General features: G+C 34.7%; 1 protein-coding gene across 4 annotated transcripts in view; it reads right to left on the reverse strand.

Moving 5' to 3' along the window:
* The window catches only part of NAA15 (N-alpha-acetyltransferase 15, NatA auxiliary subunit), an 83,342-nt gene that overhangs the window by 33,394 nt on the left and 31,115 nt on the right, over window positions 1-18,833 (reverse strand). For 3 of the 4 annotated variants that reach the window (XM_025462279.3, XM_049097204.1, XM_025462280.3), the window contains 9 exons: window positions 18,559-18,643; window positions 16,169-16,273; window positions 12,573-12,730; window positions 11,444-11,578; window positions 10,115-10,268; window positions 6,023-6,142; window positions 4,598-4,693; window positions 4,341-4,447; window positions 1,972-2,044 (listed from right to left, as the gene is read on the reverse strand). In XM_025462279.3, the coding sequence (XP_025318064.1) occupies window positions 1,972-2,044; window positions 4,341-4,447; window positions 4,598-4,693; window positions 6,023-6,142; window positions 10,115-10,268; window positions 11,444-11,578; window positions 12,573-12,730; window positions 16,169-16,273; window positions 18,559-18,643 (1,033 nt within the window). Of the gene's footprint in view, window positions 1-198; window positions 294-1,971; window positions 2,045-4,340; window positions 4,448-4,597; window positions 4,694-6,022; window positions 6,143-10,114; window positions 10,269-11,443; window positions 11,579-12,572; window positions 12,731-16,168; window positions 16,274-18,558; window positions 18,644-18,833 lie in introns of all 4 variants that reach the window. The other variant, XR_003142151.3, reaches the window with a different exon arrangement.

The following is an 18,833-nucleotide window of genomic DNA, read 5'->3' on the forward strand; positions in this document are numbered from 1 at the left end:
ATTTTAGTTAATTTTTTATACACTCACAAGAAAATGTGTAAGTTAAATATACAACCCACACATTATAAAATAGTTTTTAATACCAATATCTAAAATCTAAGAACTGTCATTTGCTTTCAAAGAAAGCAATGGATTGCTTATTTTTATCCTAGTAAAAGTAGGATGGCTCAGTGGACAAACAATAGGAGTGGAACTCACCAACTCCCGATCTGATAGATCTGCAACTAAAGTGCTGCATATTCTTGGGCATGTCATTGAACCTCTTCCACATTTGTAAAATATGTAGGAAAATGCTGATAATCAAAGGAACATCATGATGATTAACCAATGAAACCATGGTAACGCCTTCTAAAAAGTATTATTAAAATTAATCTGAGACCTAGAAACAATGATCAACCCAATAGCAATGAGCATCCCAGGTCCCATACTGGGCTTTCCCACTAAGAACCAGGGCTCCTTTGGAAAAACAAGTGATTCCAGGTCTGCTATGGGCAGTGTACCAGATGAACTGGAATATCTGGTCATACCAAACTGCAAAAAAGCTACGTGAAGGCTGGAACCATTTGAAACTGCAATGATTTAAAACATCAAGTATGTTTAAACCCATGAATTTATAATACCTTTAAAATGTGCTCTGGCATCTTTGAAGGATGCTACTAAATGAATTCATTATTTTGAAAACTGATAAAGAACAACAACAAAAAGTATGAGATACAGGGGAAAGCAGCAGCATTTATCTTGCTTTTCCTATATAAACCAAAATACTGGATAAACAGGTAACAGATGAAGGGAAATTTCTCAAGATAATAAAGATGAATGACAGATTATCACTAGCTTATAATTCCTGACAGTTGCTAACATACAAACACTAAGTGCCTCCTGGTGTAAGAACATACTACATCACACCCATGAAATAAACCTTTTTCACCCTCTGTATTTAAAAAGAAACAAACAAAAAAAAAAGTGAATCTCATTAAGCCTCTACCTAGACCTGTCCATTAGAAGCTTCTACAAGGATGGAAGCATTCTGTATTTGCCCTGGCCATTATGGTAGTAGGCACTGGCTTTACACAGCTATTGAGCAGCACCTGAAATGTGGCTACTGCAACTGAAGAACTGAATTATTAATTTTACTTAATTTAAAAATTTTAATAATCACATTTGGCTAACAGTTATTATACTAGACAGCACAGCTCTACAGCCAACTACCAATTTGTAACAACTCAGAGAATAGAAGAACATGTTAAGCAACACCATGCAAGTCCATTCAGCAAAATCTAGACTGTAGAAAACTTAAGAAAAAAAAATTCAAAATTTTAAGCAAATAAATTGCAGGAAATAGAGCAAATAGAACACCTATAGATTTTTTATAAGAGAGTTGAGATATATCAAACTCAAGAGTATAGATTTCATATGGGTCCTCACTCAAACAAACTTGAAAACCAAAGAGGGGGAAAAAATGACATTTCTAAGATAACTAGAAATGTAAGTAAGCATGGATTTTTCTTTGACAATAAGAAAGCATTAATGTTCAAGTGTGGTGATGATATTATGGTTATGATCGTTAGAATACTAAAATAGTCATGGATAAAACGATGCGATGTTTGGGACTTGCTTCAGAATAACATGGGAACAGAGGGAAGTAGGTAAGAATATCAATGAAATATGTTTTCCCACGAGTTAAAAATTATTGAAGTTGGAGGGTACGTAAATGATGGAGGATCACTGTATGATTGGATCTACTGTTTAAGATGTTTTAAATTCTACACTTTTTGTCAAGAAGACAATATGATTCTCTTCTTGGCCAAATATTCTCACACAATGTGCAAATTAATGCATCTCCATCCTTAAAAAGTTTAAATATACTAGGCTTACTGTCTAAATTATGAACAATAATGACCTTCTGATTAAGAATTCCATAATATATTAAAATTTTCAAGATGTTTTTAAACATAAAACGTGAGCACTTACCATTAGGGTTAAATAACCGGCAGCTTTTTAAAGACGTTTCATAACCTACTACTAATTCTTCTATGATTGCCACCTAGAGTACAAACACACAAGCACATTTTGATAAAAAATATATACATGCAGTTACTACTCTTGTACAAAAACATGTTATTTACTATTAGCTAAATCAATATTCACACACGCACACACGTGCACACATGCACACACCCTTTTATAAACCTCTTAACCTATGGATAAAAACTTTAAAACAAGTAAACCATACATTTTTGAAGGGGTTATTTTTTTTAAGGTATTAATAAGATAAACTTTTAGGGCGCTTGGATGGCTCAGTTGGTTAAGCATTCGACTTCTGATTTTGGCTCAAGTCATGATATCAGGGTCCTAGGATCAAGCCCCGTATCAGGCTCCATGCTCAGAGGCAAGTCTGCCTGTCCCTCTCCCTTTATCCTCCTCCTACTCATATCTGCTCGCTCTCTCTAAATAAATAAATAAATATATAAATATTTATTTTAAAAAATATATATATATATATAAACTAAAAACTTAGTGGCAACTCCTTCCCTGCTAGAAAATAGTGCATCAAGCTGAGCTAGAAATCAGGAAAAGGTTGGATTAAAAGAGGTAATATTGTGGATGACATTTATCTTGGTTCACTTTTATCTCGATTCACATAAGTAACACCCACAATTAACATCTGTCCTTCAGGAATCAAATTCAAAACTATGTGAAAAGAGAAATTCCAAGTATACAAAAGCATCAACTCTCAATTTTAGAGTCCAAGGGAATGCATTAGTGAACTGGAACATAGAAGAGTGGGTGGATTTCTGAAATCCAGGATAACGAGTGGATGTCCAGGTTCTGGTTTCTCCTGAGTCATGACTATACCACTTGCTCCTGGCTTTGTAAGAGATCTGTGAATACTTTTAATTTATTAATTCCCTTCTTCACTTAATCCATCTATAATGGATTTCTGTTACTATAGAAGCTCTCCTAAATGACCTCAACTTAACCGACAACAGATTAACACCAGCTCTCTCCATTACCTCAGAAAATTGTGAGGACTGAATGGTCACAGCTAGGTTATTCTGGTGCGCTTCTCTTCTGCTCCCACAAGTTGAGCTACATGTTTACTAAGAGTTTTGTTTTCCCAAACCTGTTTGAATCAGTTGCATTTATTATCATCATTACAGAATTTCATTATGCAAACTTATGAAATAAGAACAAAAGAAAAAACTGAAGTTGAATACTATGGAAAGACTCAAGGCTAAATTAGATACTTCTAATCAATTTAGGTTTCAATGATATGGAAAGACTCAATGATATGGAAAGACTCAAAGCTAAATTAGATACTTCAAATCATTTTTGGTTTCAATGATACAACCATAAAGGGGAAAATCGTAATATATATTGCTTCTACAATCAAGACTGTTTCATAAGCATCAAGTTCCCATGCTACTGAAACTGAAAACAGAATACATTTTATGAATGTGATTTATGTAATTTAAAAAAGTGAAAGTCATCAATGAAGCCCATATTTCGGGCCTCTCAACCAAAGACTGGAAAATAAGCACACATTCTGTGCTTCAGTGTTTAATTACATTAAAGTGTTTACCATGCTTAATTTGTCCCATCTTTCTGATCCTTCACTGTAACTGATTTCTTTTTATCCAACCAACATGTCTTGGTGTCACTGTACTTGCAAGCAAAATAATCTGAATTAAGATTAAAACACCGTCTTAACAAGCAATTTGAATATCATTAACAGCTAAAGAGTCAAGTTAACTAGCTTACTGGGACACCAAATTCTGCTGGCAGAATTTTTTTCTACCAAATAAAAAAGGAGAACGATTACTGAGCTAAACTTTAGTTTAAAAATCACTTCTGGGATGTCTGGTGGCTCAGCAGTTGAGTGCCTGCCTTTAGCCCAGGGTGTGGTCCCGGAGTCCTGGGATCTAGTCCCACATCGGGCTCCCTGCATGGAGCCTGTTTCTCCCTCTGCCTGTGTCTCTCCCTCTCTCTGTCTCTCATGAAAAAATAAAAAATCTTAAAAAAAAAAAAAAAATTACTTCTTTTACCACGGACAAGGATTAGAAAAAATTTTGAAGAAATAACTACCTCACCAACTTTTTATACCAAACTGACTCAAAGTAAATAACAGAAATAGAAGAGAAAATAAGCAAATAAGTTACTTGACTAAAAACAGAAAAAGATGAAAAAAGTAAAAGGCACAGAACCTAAAATTTAGACTGCAAACAAGGAAAACATACCAGATTCACAAAATGTGTACTATGTGCACAGATAATCAAGAATCAACTATTCCAAATGCAGAGCAAAGAAAACAGAGGAAAACAAATGGTATTTTGCTTTACCTTTTCTTTATCTTTGTATAATGACCGCAAAGTATTGAAGACTGGTGGACAACCTTTGCTGAAATTCATCCTTAGAAACTTATCCAAACATTCTTTAAACTTCTCACCTTGGAAGAAAAAAATTCTGTTGATTTGCATGTACCTAGACAACTCTAAAATGTATACTTTAATATTAATATGCACACTCATATATCTAAGACCAAGGAAACAAACTGTAAATCCTAACATCATTTTCATTTCTTTGCAATTACTCTCACCAGATAAAAAGTTTAATGGCAATCTTCTTGGAACCAGTCCCCTGGGATATTTAGTCCAGGCCTCCTCATAAATTTTTAGTCGTTCTAACATATTAGCTGCAAACAAAGAAAAATTTTATATATATAACTTGATGTGTTTTCTAGCAAATTACAAATTTCTCAAAGTATATATAAATTCTTATTAAGCAGAAAAATTGAAGGTGAAAAGAAAATTTATAATCTAACCACCTAAATATACCAAAAATCATTTTAGAATATTTTCTAATATTTTCATATTTTAAATGCCTATAGCCATCTAAAATACATAATTTTCTTTATACTTTCTGCTTTACGTATCTTTCAGAATGTGAGGATTCCACGTTAGTTCTGAGAAAGGCTTGGTTATTATCTTTCCATAGATTCTACTACTCTCTTCAGCCTATCCTTTATTTTGGAGCTTTTGGATCTAATCTCCCAATCTTCTATTTCTCCGCATTTCTTTTTTTTTTTTCTCCGTATTTCTTTTATATTTTCTTTTACTTTCAGTTGGAGCTCTCCTCTGTTCAATCTTCCAGTTCACTAATTTTTCCTCAGCTGTGGCCTCTCTTCCAATCAATCTATTAAAATTTTTATGCCAAGAGGTAGGCTTTTCATCTCCTAGATTCCTAATTGGTATTTTCTCATAATCTTTCATATTTTATGGCTGCAATTCCATTTTTTCATCCTAGATTACTCCATTTATTCCCATTTGCTGGCGTAATAATTACCATTCCTGTGTTGGTGTTCCAGAGTAATACAATATTCTTTATTACAAGGTTTCTCTTGCATATATCAATGTATCAGTAATGGTTCACTATCAGTCTTGAGAGAAAGAGAGCGAGCCTCAAATCAGATCATCTTGGCTAAAGGCCCTATCTGTAGGCGACATGTTTCTGGGTCTCTACTCACAAGTGGGTCCCATTCATTGGGGCATGGGCGTTGTGAGGAAAGACCCAAGTTCATTTGATGAAAATTTAGTTCCTCTTCCCACATAGAAAACAGTGGTGCTCTTTCAGCTTGGCTACATTCACATGCCATTGGCAGACCATGCTGCTGTGACCACAGAAGTTAAACTTGCTTCTTTCCTTTAGGGAGATGTCTCAGTAAGGAGACAATTCTGTCAGTAGGAATTTCCCTTTTAATTTTTTGATGCTGCCATGACATTTGTGAATTTTTCAAAGTTGTTTCTGAAATTCTTTTTTTCAACTATTCCTATAATGTGTAGAAGAGATATTTCAGAAAATGATCAATCTGCCATATTAAACGGAAGTTTTGCAACTGTACTTTTGTATTCAGATTTTGCACCAGTTCTTAACCACTTTTTTCTAGTTATGTTTTTCAATGAGTTAACAAATACTTATCAACAAAAGGAGCAATTAAAACTTAAAAAGTTTTAAACAATACTACCTGGTTTGAGTGCCTTTTCCAGGCCCTTATAATAGGCCCAGTTTTCAGGATTTCTCTCTTGTAATCCTCTATAGACATCAGCTGCATCTTCCAAACGACCTAACTGCAACAGAAGTTCCCCTAATGAAAAAAAATTAAATTAACTAAATATATTTTGATTATAACTTTAACTAATTTCCTTAAACTTTCTCTTAAAACCTCCTCAATGTTGGGAAATGGATTTGGTATCCTCCTAAGTTCCCAATACCCTTCAACAAGACTACCATGTTATTTTTTTGTTTCTTTTTTAGAAGTTCATATGTAGAAATGCTGTCCTCTGCACATCCTCAATTTATTCAGATATTTGTCTAACTCCAGATTATTTCCCCAAATTCACCAGTCACCAACCCATTTACTACTTAATTATTCCTGACATAAGACAATTTCACATTGACCCAATCCAACACTCTAACCTTATGATCCCCAAATCACTTATATATCAGGATTCTTCTATAGCAGCCCACCATCATGGCCACGTTCAAAACCTACTTTCTCGCTCTTCCAACTACCAAATAGGGCACCTACCTTGTTTTAAGCTTAACTGTCTTGTCTAGCTTGTTCTTATCTCACTAATCCTAGCCTTTAATCTTCGAGAAAAACCATTCCCTTTTCTTCAGGCCCTGACATAACTCATACACACATCAGTGGTTTTCCCTGGGTTGCAGAGCCAACTTCAACCCTAAATGACATTAGCAGCCCCAAATATCAAAATCAGTCTCAAAACCTAAAGCTCTCTTATTTACCAATTTTAGGACCTGGATCATCCCAAATGTTTGCTTGCTGCACACCTTCTCACAAAAGGAAGCAGCAAGTCAACAAATGAACAGACAGAGGCCATCAGTTTCACTAGAAATCTATGAGCTCCAAAATCAAAAAAGCATCAAACACTGCTTAGGTACACTTTGGGCTTCCATCCACCAAAGGTATTATTTTCAAACCATGACTTCGCCCTTGCACCCTCTGCTCTCATCAGACAATAAAAATGAACACTGGGTGTTCACTGTGTGCCAGTTACTTTTAAACGTTTCACATGCATTAAATAATCCAATTCTCAAAACTCTTTGATAGGTTACTAGCATTCTCATCATTTTAAGGCAGAGAGAACTTAAAAGTAAACTTGCTGAGGGTCTTTCAGATAATTAATTGTCAGAATCAGGATTTGAGTCCAAGTAATTCTTTGCCTAAAAAAGCATAGTCTTAATGTCTGTATCACTGGTTCTCAGCCGAGGGCACTTTTGCCACCCAGGGAACATTTGGCAGCATCAGGAGACGTTTTTTGGTTATCACAGTAAGGGATAGGGTGATGCTACTGGTATTTTGATAGGTAGAAGCTAGGGATCTAGCTTAGAATGTTCTTAGAATGTATCTTAACATTCTGCAAGATACAAGAGACTTCCATCCCCAATGTCTCGGTCCCAAAACAATACCAATGTTGAAAAACCTGGTCTATACCAACCAAAAGCCTACTTCAGTAAGAACAAAAAAAACAACTTTTCTCCCCTACACTACACCCATCCGACATCTTTTCTTTGTAGAAAGAACTGGTGCTTTAAGAATTAACAGTGAAACTTTCTGCTTAACTCTGCCTACTCACCCACTCCAGAAGTTCCCAAATTATTCAGACCACGAACAATGCCTTTATTGCTGAAGTTCCAAAGATGAATGTTCTACTCTCTGTTCCTTTCTATTCTCTTTATAGACCCTGTCCCCAATCACCTGACTCACTGCAAGTATTCAATGCCTACTTTTTGGAAGCTGCTTCCTACTTCACTGAGAAACTGGAGCAATGAGAAGAGAGCTCCCACATATCTACTATGTCTATATACCTACTTGTCTATATATCCTACCCTCTCTTATTCCTGTGAACTACTCATGTTGTTATCTAAAGCTAATCTTTCAACTTATCCTCTAGATCATATCCTTTCTGCTGTATCAAATATTCTCTCTCTGCTGGATCATTCTCCAGTGAGCATAAGCACAAACTGTCAAAAACCTTTTTTTTTAAGATTTTATTTATTTATTCATGAGAGACTCAGAGAGAGAGGCAGAGACACAGGCAGAGGGAGAAGCAGGCTCCCTGTGGGGAGCCCCATGTGGGACTCGATTCCAAGACTCCGGGGATCACGCCCTGAGCCGATGGCAGACGCCCAACCGCTGAACCACCCAAGCATCCCAAACCTTTTATTCCATTTCATCTAGCAACACCCCACTTATGTTTCCCTAGACAATACAACTCCTTTTAATGAGTCATCTATGCATGCTATCTTTAATTCTTTGACTTCCAAAGTCATTTAATTCTACTTGATTTGATTGAGTTTTTGCCACCCTCCTTCCAAATGTTCAGAAAATGCTTTTTATTAAGGTCACCAATGACTTCCAAATATCCACTGATCAATTCTGAGTCCTCATCTAATTTGATCTATCATTCTCGCTAATAGAGTTAACAAAAGGATCAAATGAGATAATGTACGTAAGGGTATTTTGAAAACTATCATGTATTTTGATAAAGAAACAACGGTCCAAGTCTTATGCCTAGTCATATAGCCAATTATAGTAGCCAATGAAGGAATCCAAACTAGTTTTTTCCAATCCTGTGATCTTTCCATAAAGTCAGAAATCCATTTCCTTTATAACTAATAGACGGCTAGGGATGATCAACTCAAATGAAAGTTGGCTTCTCTGGATCTATAGTTTACAAATGAGCTCCAGCAGCGGTAGAGACATCTTTTTTTTTTTTTTTTTTTTTTTTTTTGCCAGTACCATTATCCTCTGCTGATAGCTCATGTGGCTAATAATGGTTATATCTACTATGCACCCAAGTATCGCACTTTTTTAGTGTTCAATTTCAACAGGAGCCAAAGGAATTTGAAGCCAACAAATATCAGTTCCCTGGACCACCCGGGGCAGAGTGACATTTCAGATAGTAATCCTTAGGAAAGTACTTCTAATTTCCGTTACTTCTTTCATTTTCCATAATCATTCACTCAACTTTTAAAACTCTAAAGCTCCTGGGCAGTCCCGGTGGCTCAGCGGTTTAGCGCCACCTTTGGCCCAGGGTGTGATCCTGGAGACCCGGGATCGGGTCCCACGTCGGGCTCCCTGCATGGAGCCTGCTTCTCCCTCTGCCTGTGTCTCTGCCTCTCTCTAATAAATAAATAAAATCTTTAAAAAATAAAACTCTTAAGACTCCTTTTTCTTAGCCCTCTAATAAATGGTAGCACTGAAGTTTTGTTTTGTTTTGTTTTTACTGAAGATCTTTATTTAGGAATTTACCTCTCATCACAATCCACACACATAAAGCCATATCTCTGGTTTCAATTCATATTCTTTTTATGTCCAGAAAGACATTCAGATAAACTAGAAAGACCTCATGATTGCCCCCTATATCCCTTAGAAAAGAATGAATTTATGAATAAATATTACTGTTAATAACATATTCAGTTTTGCTAATAAGCTGTTCCTAAGAAATTTATTCCTGTCATATAACAATTACCTCATGTGCTTTGAACACTAATATTTTCAAGCCAAAACATTTTATTTATTTGTTTATTTTTTTAAAACATTTTATTTTAAAAAAATATTTAAAAAAAAAAATATTTTATTGAATCCCTTCACTTAATGGTTTTATGTTTGCAATTATTCTTTCCTATATCAATATCCTGTTTAAATGTGTATTTTCCAACATTAGAAACTATGCAAAGTGTACGTGAGCAAGAAAGATTTTTCCATCACCAAAAAGCTGAATTATATGCAATTATCAGCAGCAACTAGATTTTTTAGCCTTGCTCTTTGTCATAATTAAATACTAGAATAAATGATATCCCTTTAAAAAAAACACCCTTCGTGGTGCCTGCATGGCTCAGTAAATTAAGCTTCTACCTTCCGCTCAGGTCAGGATCTCAGGGTCCTGGGATCAGCCCCTTGTTGGGCTCCCTGCTCAGCAGGGAGTCTGTTTCTCCCACTGCCCCTCCCTTCACTTGTGCCCACCCTCTCCCTCCCTCTCAAACAAATAAATAAAATCTTTAAAATAAATAAATAAAAATCTAAAAATACCTTTGGTTTCTTCTACAGCAAGTTTATCACAAATTTGCTTTTCATAGGTACAAAGATGTTCCAGGGCTTCTCTATAGAGACCTGCTTCCCGAAGAACTTGGTTCTGATATAAAAGGAGTTCGCTATATTCATAATCCACTTTATCAGGGGATGTCTATATATGGATATAAGGAATACTAACAGTAAGTTTGTTTTATATTAGAAAACTATTTATACACTCAAAATACATACAAGAAGTCAAAGGATAATGACTGATAAAATTCATTTTCTAAAAATTCTTAAGTGTCTAGAAAACAACTGATAATGACGATATTAACTTATAACCCATTGAATAAAGAATAAAGAATCCCTAGCTCCTTACATATAATAAGAGATGAGAAAGGAAAGCTCTTAACAGTAAAATGTCAAATAATAAATCTAGAAAAAATAAGAGTTACAGAATCACCACTTTGCAACTATCATAAAACAGCTGATTCAGCAAGAATCACTATCAGTGAATGTTAAAACCAGTGGAAAGTTTTATGAAGAACAGGCTATTCATAAGATCTCAAACTGTTTACTAATTATAAACAAGAAAAAAATAGTAATTTTTTAGTCAAGAAACCTAGCAGACACCACCTTAACCATGTAATTAAATGGAACAAACAGATCTTATGAGTTTCTCAATGTAATGAACTGAGAGGGGCTAAACATAACTCTGTAGTTTCCTGCCAAAAATACGTTAACTATATATCTAATAATGAGGAAACATCAAACAAATCCAAATTGATGAACATTCTACAAAAGTACTTGCTGTACTTTTCAAAAATTTCAATGTCATGAAATACAAAGAAAGCCTTCAAAATTTCCAGGTTAAATTCGACTAGAGAAATGATAACCAAGTGCAAGGTATGATTCTAGTAACAGGGGAAAAAAAAACTCTTAGGACTAATACATTTTGAATATGGGCTGTAGATTAAATAAAACAGTCTATCAATGTTAAATTTCCTAATTTTTGATAAGCCTATGTTGTATTGTATATAGAGTTATTCCTAGGAAATATCCCACTGACAGATTTGGGAGTAAAAGATCATGGTGTCTGCATTACATTCAAATGTTTCAGGAAAAAAAATTAAAAAGATAAGTAGATAAAAGAGATTGTAAAGTAAATGTGTCATATATTAACAATCAGTTAATGTGACTCAAGTCCTATAGAGATCTTTGTATTATTCTTTTCTCGAAGTTTGAAATTATTTCAAAATAAAAAGTTAGCAAGTCTACATATACTTCTTTTGTACCATTATACTTAGAATTAGACCCAGTTTACAAGGTCTGACTTCTGGCTATTACCTGTTGTGTTTTCCTAAATTCTTCTAAAATCTTTGCTGCCATTTCATAATCTTCTAATAAGTGGTAAGCAATAGCATAACCAATCCATGACGCTCTCTGTGCAGGGCGAAGCTGAAGTAATTGATATCTCGTTTCCTTTAAGGGGGGGGAAAAAACCACTTTTTCTTAGGTTTACAGTGAATGAAAGCAAATGCTCCTAAAAAAAGAGCATTTATTAATTTACTCAACAATGCTGAGCAATCTGCAACACAATACTGGGAATAATTAATAGAAAATAGCTTCAGGCATCCCATATTCATAGGAACAAAACAGTATTTGTTAAGAAGTACATCGAAGACTCCAAGATAATCTTATAACTCTTTTAAAAGTTAAGACCAGATATGCTTTATTACTTCTGAACTATTTTTTTTTTAAGGAGACAGGATAGAAAAGATAGTACAGAAGAAAAACTTTTTTAAAAATATAGGGCCCAACTACAAGTTAAGATCTATAGAAAACAACTGAGCAGGTACTACACGTACTATATAGACCCAATTAAAGGGTTAAAATATAGGCACAAAGACAGAATGGTCTCAATGGAGGTAAAAAGAAGAAACAAATCTGCTTTCCAGGAAAATGTGAGAACTAAGAGTTGTATTTACTTGTTAAATGCATACAAAGTCACTGTCTATTTGAGGAACATCAATGTTAATTTTGACTGAATTAACTCCATTCTACACAGTAATCCAATTCAGCCTCAGAGTAAGATAATTTATTTTAAAAATCTGATTAGTCCAGTAATAACATATACACAAACACTACTGGGGGGATATGAGTAAGATTCATTAAATTCTGTTTAAGAGGGATCCCTGGGTGGCGCAGCGGTTTGGTGCCTGCCTTTGGCCTAGGGCACGATCCTGGAGACCCAGGATCGATTCCCACGTCGGGCTCCCGGTGCATGGAGCCTGCTTCTCTTTACCTGTGTCTCTGCCTCATTTTCTCTCTCTGTGACTATCATAAATAAATAAAAATTAAAAAAAAAAAATTCTGTTTAAGAACAGAAAATTTTGTTTTCAGGAAGTACTCAAAAGTTTTAAATATTTTAACACTACTTTCCCCTTAGAATAAAAAAATTCACTATTTTACTTACCCTGTAACCCTCAAGATCTCTCATTTGAATCTGTAGTAAAGAAAGGTCCCTTAAGATTTGAAGATTGTCTTTATCCCATTTTAACGCATTCCTATAACACTTTATGGCTTCATCATATTTCTTGTCTGACCTCTGGAGAAGGCCATAAACATGCCAACCTAAAGGATTTAGTTAAGGACACAACCTACAAGTCAAGAAATAATATTCCAAAAATATTCCTCAAGAAACTCAGAAAACTATAGCTAATTATAAAATTATAAGCTTAATTTTAAAAAAGGAGAGAATATAAAGATAGTTTAACAGTAGATGGAAAATAGCACAGCTTTCTGAGCCAGAGAAAATAAGGTCTCACCTGTCTTATTAGCTGTGACCCTGAGTAAGCTTGTTGTTTCCTTAATTAAAAAATGTAAATATTAAGTCTATACAGCACAGTTTCACAACTAAATGGAAAAGATCAACACAAAATGAATGCTCACTAAATGCTAGGAATTATCTATCTATTTATTTATTGAGAGAGAGCACCCATGCACCCACACATGAATGAGTATAAGGGGGGTGGGGAGAGAATCCCAAGCAGGCTTCATATCACAGGTCTCCATCTCAGGACTCTGAGATCATGACCTTGAGCTGAAATCAAGAGTCGGATGCTTGGGGATCCCTGGGTGGCTCAGCGGTTTGGCACCTGCCTTTGGCCCAGGGCGCAATCCTGGAGTCCCGGGATCGAGTCCCACGTCGGGTTCCCAGGATGAAGCCTGCTTCTCCCGCCTCCTGTGTCTCTGCTGCCTCTCTCTCTATGTCTATCATAAATAAATAAATCTTTAAAAAAAAAAAAAAAAAAAAAGAGTCGGATGCTTAACCGACTGAGCCACCCAGTTGCACCTGGAATTAAACTTTATTTCTAAAAGAAAAAAGAGGGAATGAGTAGATTCATGACATATAGTTATTTTACATCATGTATATTTTTTTTAGCTAATAAGATCCTTAGTGTTGAATACATAGTGCAGAACAAAGCTTCTAAAAGTCAACACATGGAAGACAGAAATTACATATAAAAATTCACTTAGCAAATGATTATTAAAATATTTTAATAGCCAGAAAAAAGGTGACCAAAATGGACTGTTTTCTGCATTCAAAAAAATTTGAGTCTGGTAAGGACACAGATAAGTAAACTATAGTAGGTTGTAAAAAATGCTATAAAGGGGGGAAAATATGTAAATAGCCCCACTCCCCTAATACAAGTCCTTTACACTTTCGATCTTGATTACTGCAGTCACCCATCTTCCACCTTCAGTGTCTCTGCTTTTATTCTTTCCAGAATAACTTAAAAAAAAAAAAAAAAAAAAAAAAAACACTAAAATCAGAAGCAAAGAATTCACTTCCCTTTCCAGAAACTTGTGTGTTTCTCAGTTCAGATTAGAACTTTTCAATCCACCAAATTTTATGCCAGGGATCCTCAAGAGTCAGTTAAATACAAAATGTCCAGAATGGCACATATAACCAAAAATACATATTTAATATCATAAATTTCATTTGCAAAATCCTTGCTTTCATATCATAAGTGACAAAGTAAAGCGTAACATGTTTTCAAAAGCCTAAGACACTCTACCCTTCGTAATCTGGCCCCCATTACTTATTTCAGGACTTGATCACCACTCTTGAGCACTGCAACAATCTTTTAACTAAACATCTCCTAAAAATCTATACCTATGGAGTTTAACATTGCTGAAATTTAAAAGAAACATATGTCCATCAAGAGGAACATAAATAAATCATAAGTAAATGCATATAGAACATTACACAATCATTTAAAATGATGAAAAGATATCTACAACAGTCTTAATAATTAGTCCTTTGATTACCCTATGGTTTCTGCTTATTCCCAGTCACTTCTGCTTTACTGGATTAATGATAATATCTGAACAAGCTGTAAAGCTTTATGTAATACTCAAACATGGTTCTGTATATGCTGCTAGTAAGTATAACTTCCTTTCACCAGACTGCAAATTCTTTGATAGCAAAATCCCTAACTTTTCTTCATCTGTAGTATGCCAGAGGCCTGGTAAATGCTTGAAATTTTGCTAGGTGTCTCAGCACTTAAAATTTTTTCAGTTCACAAAAATAGTTAAGAAATATTTATCTAAAAATTGTTTGGAGACACCTGGGTGGCTCAGAGGTTGAACATCTGCCTTTAGGTCAGGGGCATGATCCCAGAATCCCAGGATCGAGTCCCATACTGGGCTCCCTACATGGAACCTGCTTCTCCCTCTGCCTGTGTCTCTGCCTGTGTGTGTGTGTGTGTGTGTGTGTGTGTGTGTGTGTCTCATGAATAAATCTTAAAAAAAAAAATTGAAAAAAAATTGTTTAAAAAAGAGCAACCCACAATTTTTTCTCTAGCTTCCTCAGACATTTGTACTTGCTCCTAACTTCACACTTCTCTTAAAATTTATCTAGTATAGTACTCTCAGCATTATCAGAGACTCTGTTAAGCATCTAATATACCTCATCATTAAATCCTCACACCACCACAATGAGGTGGGTATGGTTCTCTTCATCTTATACATGAGGAAACTAAGCCCTAAGATCAAACAAAGAAGCAGAGACGAAATTCAAACCTAAGGAAACATACTCCAAAGCCCATGCTCTTCATCAATATACTATTTGCCTATTATTCTTTACTGTGTATTTTTTCTGAATTTTTAACGATGATAAAATCTGCAGGGTACTTCTTTATTTGTAAACGTGGGAAGAACTTTCATAAATATAGTACACCCCTGCCATGGGGGATAGGTTTCAAGAATCTCAATAACTGGGACACCTGAGTGGTTCAGTGGTTGAGCATCTGCCTTCGGTTCAGGGCATGATCCCAGGATTGAGTCCCACATAGGAATTCCTGCAGGGAGCCTACTTCTCCCTCTGCCTATGTCTCTGCCTCTCTCTCTGTGTCTCTCACGAATAAATAAAATCTTAAAAAAAAAAAAAGACTCAATAACTGCCTGAAACCGTGGACAGTACTGAAGCCTATATATAACTGTTTTTTCCTATTCACACATACCTACAATAAAGTTTAATTTACAAATCAGGCATAAAAGAGACTAAAATCAATAACTAATAACAAAATAGAACTATAATAATCACTATAATAAAAGTTATGTGAACACGGTGTCTTTCTCTTAAATATTTTATTATGCCATACTCACCCTTTTTCTTGTAATGAGAGATGATAAATGCTTATGTGACGAGATGAAGTGAGAAATGACACAGGCATTGTGATATAGTGAAATATCACTACTGATCTGACAATGCATCAGAAGGATCATATGCTTCCAGACCACAGCTGACCTTAGGTAACTGAAAGTGCAGAAAGCAAACTGCAGAGAAGGTAGGACTATGGTGTTTTAAAAGGCAAGTCCAATTTATCTGAATAGAAGTAATGTTAAACAGGGTAGGTACATAAAAATGTTCCATGAAGAGAGCTGTTAATCAATTTAAAAAAGAAATCATCTCCTGTAGAGTTATATAGTAAGAGGAATCTAACACTTCCGACTCCCAAACTGTTGTCTTAGCTTAAGACATTCCAATCCAATCAAAAAGGATACACACATGACTCTTCAAGTCATTTCTCAAACCTCTACGAACCAATTCATAAGCTTCTTCCTTTTTCCCCAAACAGTTCAATGTTAATCCTTTCATAGCCAGGGTTTCTATTTAAAGAGAGAGAGAGAGAAGAAAGGAAGAAAAAAGAAAGTAATTAAACATTAAAAATAATTTAAGTAATCATAATCTCAGAAACAAATGTTGCATTATCCTAAGAATTTAAACCTTCGAGAAGATAATTTGGAAAACTTTCAAATTTCTACAGAATTAAAATATTTTAAAATTTGACAAAGGAAGCAAACACACACTTCTATAGTCTAGGCATCCTCAGATTTTTCTTTCTAAATAAAAAGATACAAATGTGCATGAATATCTGGTAATTCATGTGCTAGCAAGATACAATGACTATTACTATTCTTCAAGAGAATTCCATGGGGTCACCTCATATAATCAATCCCTGTTTTAAAGTATAGAAAACTTAACCTTAAAACAGACTTTTTTTCTGTGAACCCAAGTTACATTAAGATTAAAATCACTGTTCAATGATTGAACCATACACATATAAATTGTCTAACATTTCTGATTTTCATAAATGTTTAAATGATTCTTTGGGATTACTACCAAATACACAAGAAAGAAAATGTCAGGTACCTGTTATTCATAATCAAAAGATTAACAGAGTTCAGGAAAATACTAAGTTCTCAGAAAAGGAAAAGAAAAAATATTTCTAATTTTTATAATCTGCATGTTATAAAGCATATAGCAATAAAAAATATTCATTATGATTTCTTAATTTTAGGACTAAAATTTAAGCTTATAGAAAAATTAATTAGGAATAAAAGGTAAAGATTAAAGAAAAGTATTACTCTGAGGAGGAGTCATCATTTGTTTAAAAAAAAAAAAAAAAAAAAAAAAAAAAACCGGGCAGCCAGGGTGGCTCAGCGTTTTGGCACCACCTTTGGCCCAAGGACTGAGTCTCTGCATGGAGCCTGCTTCTCCCTCTGCCTATGTCTCTGCCTCTCTCTCTTTCTCATGAATAAATAAACAAAATCTAAAAAAAGAAAAAGAAAGATTTAAAAAAAATACAAAGAAATAGGAAAGAGAGGGAAAAAATCATATATAAATCATTATAAATCACATACAACTTTAAAGGAAAAGGAAGCAAACAAAATATATTTGGCAAATAGCCAAATTAGAACAGTACCATATAAAATAGTTCTTTGTTGTTAAATAGGTAAAATCTATTTGTAGAAGTTTTACCAAACATCTTAAAGTGCCTTAATTAATGAAACTCTGGATTGCCAGTGAGTCTAAGACAAACCATCACTTTATCTACTGTTAAAATACTTTCAATTAAATTATGGCTCTTCATACAACATACCATCCACCTAACAAAAAAATACTTAACAAGAAAAAATAAATAAATTAGGTAGTTTTATTTCTGCTTTCCACCTCCAAATAATTTTATTATAGTGAAAAGTACACAGGAGTAGAGGGCACCGAAAGAGAACTATTGCTCTCTCCCTCTTCTTCAATACTTTAGAAATTATCAAATTACTGAAGAGCCCTGTTTCCTAATTGTACAAGTCAGACTTGTGAAAGCTTAGCTTTCCTTATGTCTTCACAAGTTTAGCTACTCTCCTCTTTTCCTACAAATATCTCACTGTCCAATATTCTATCCTCACACAGGCAAAAGCGATGTAAGTTTTCAGAACTTTACAATATACAAATAATATCTTAAACATGACCATCTTGAAAAACTAAGATATAATGTTGAATAAAAAGATGCTGGCTCGGGATCCCTGGGTGGCGCAGCAGTTTGGTGCCTGCCTTTGGCCCAGGGCGCGATCCTGGGAACTCGGGATCGAGTCCCACGTTGGGCTCCCGGTGCATGGAGCCTGCTCCTCCCTCTGCCTTATGTCTCTGCCTCTCTCTCTCTCTCTGTGTGACTATCATAAATAAATAAAAATTAAAAAAAAAAAAAAAGATGCTGGCTCAAAAGCTAAGGACCAAACAGGCACTTTCTGAATAAGCTTACTTTAAGAAATCAAAATCTTTCCAGCTCAACGAACGTTCTAAAACAAATTTTTCTAAATCTTAAATGAGTTTACTTATTAAACTTAAGCGTATCTGTCCCTACTAATTTCCCCTGCCTTTCTTATAGCACTAATCTTCAAAACAGGAATAACCCAGAAATCAAGTAGAATATGTTGGGTTTCTTGACATTGAATTCAAACTGCACCTTATATATTAAACACCTTCAAACAATAGTCAAAGGTCAGTCCATTCTCTCTAAAAAATAGTTAAGGCAGCTGAGAGTTATAGAACCCAAATATGTAAAGCCAGACAAGTTAGCAGAGCCTTATTTACTAAAACTACCAAGTATACCTACCTCCATGCTCTGCAAACTTGGGATTGGAGAGGATTTGTTTACAGAATTTCAACCCATTTCGATACTGTTTATGTTCATAACATCTCTGTCAAAACAAAAATGAAAAATCTGTGTTCAGCAAGAAATGCAAAACCATTTTCAATTTAACCCTAAAATTCTGATTGCTAAATACAACAGAATGATCAAATGTTATTTCCATATTCTCCTAAATCCCACTAAAATTCCAGTTAAAAAAAAATAGAGAAGATTCAAATACAAAAAGTAAACACAAGACA

Source organism: Canis lupus, chromosome 19 (assembly GCF_003254725.2).
Source record: "Canis lupus dingo isolate Sandy chromosome 19, ASM325472v2, whole genome shotgun sequence".
In the NCBI taxonomy this organism is placed as follows: domain Eukaryota; kingdom Metazoa; phylum Chordata; class Mammalia; order Carnivora; family Canidae; genus Canis; species Canis lupus.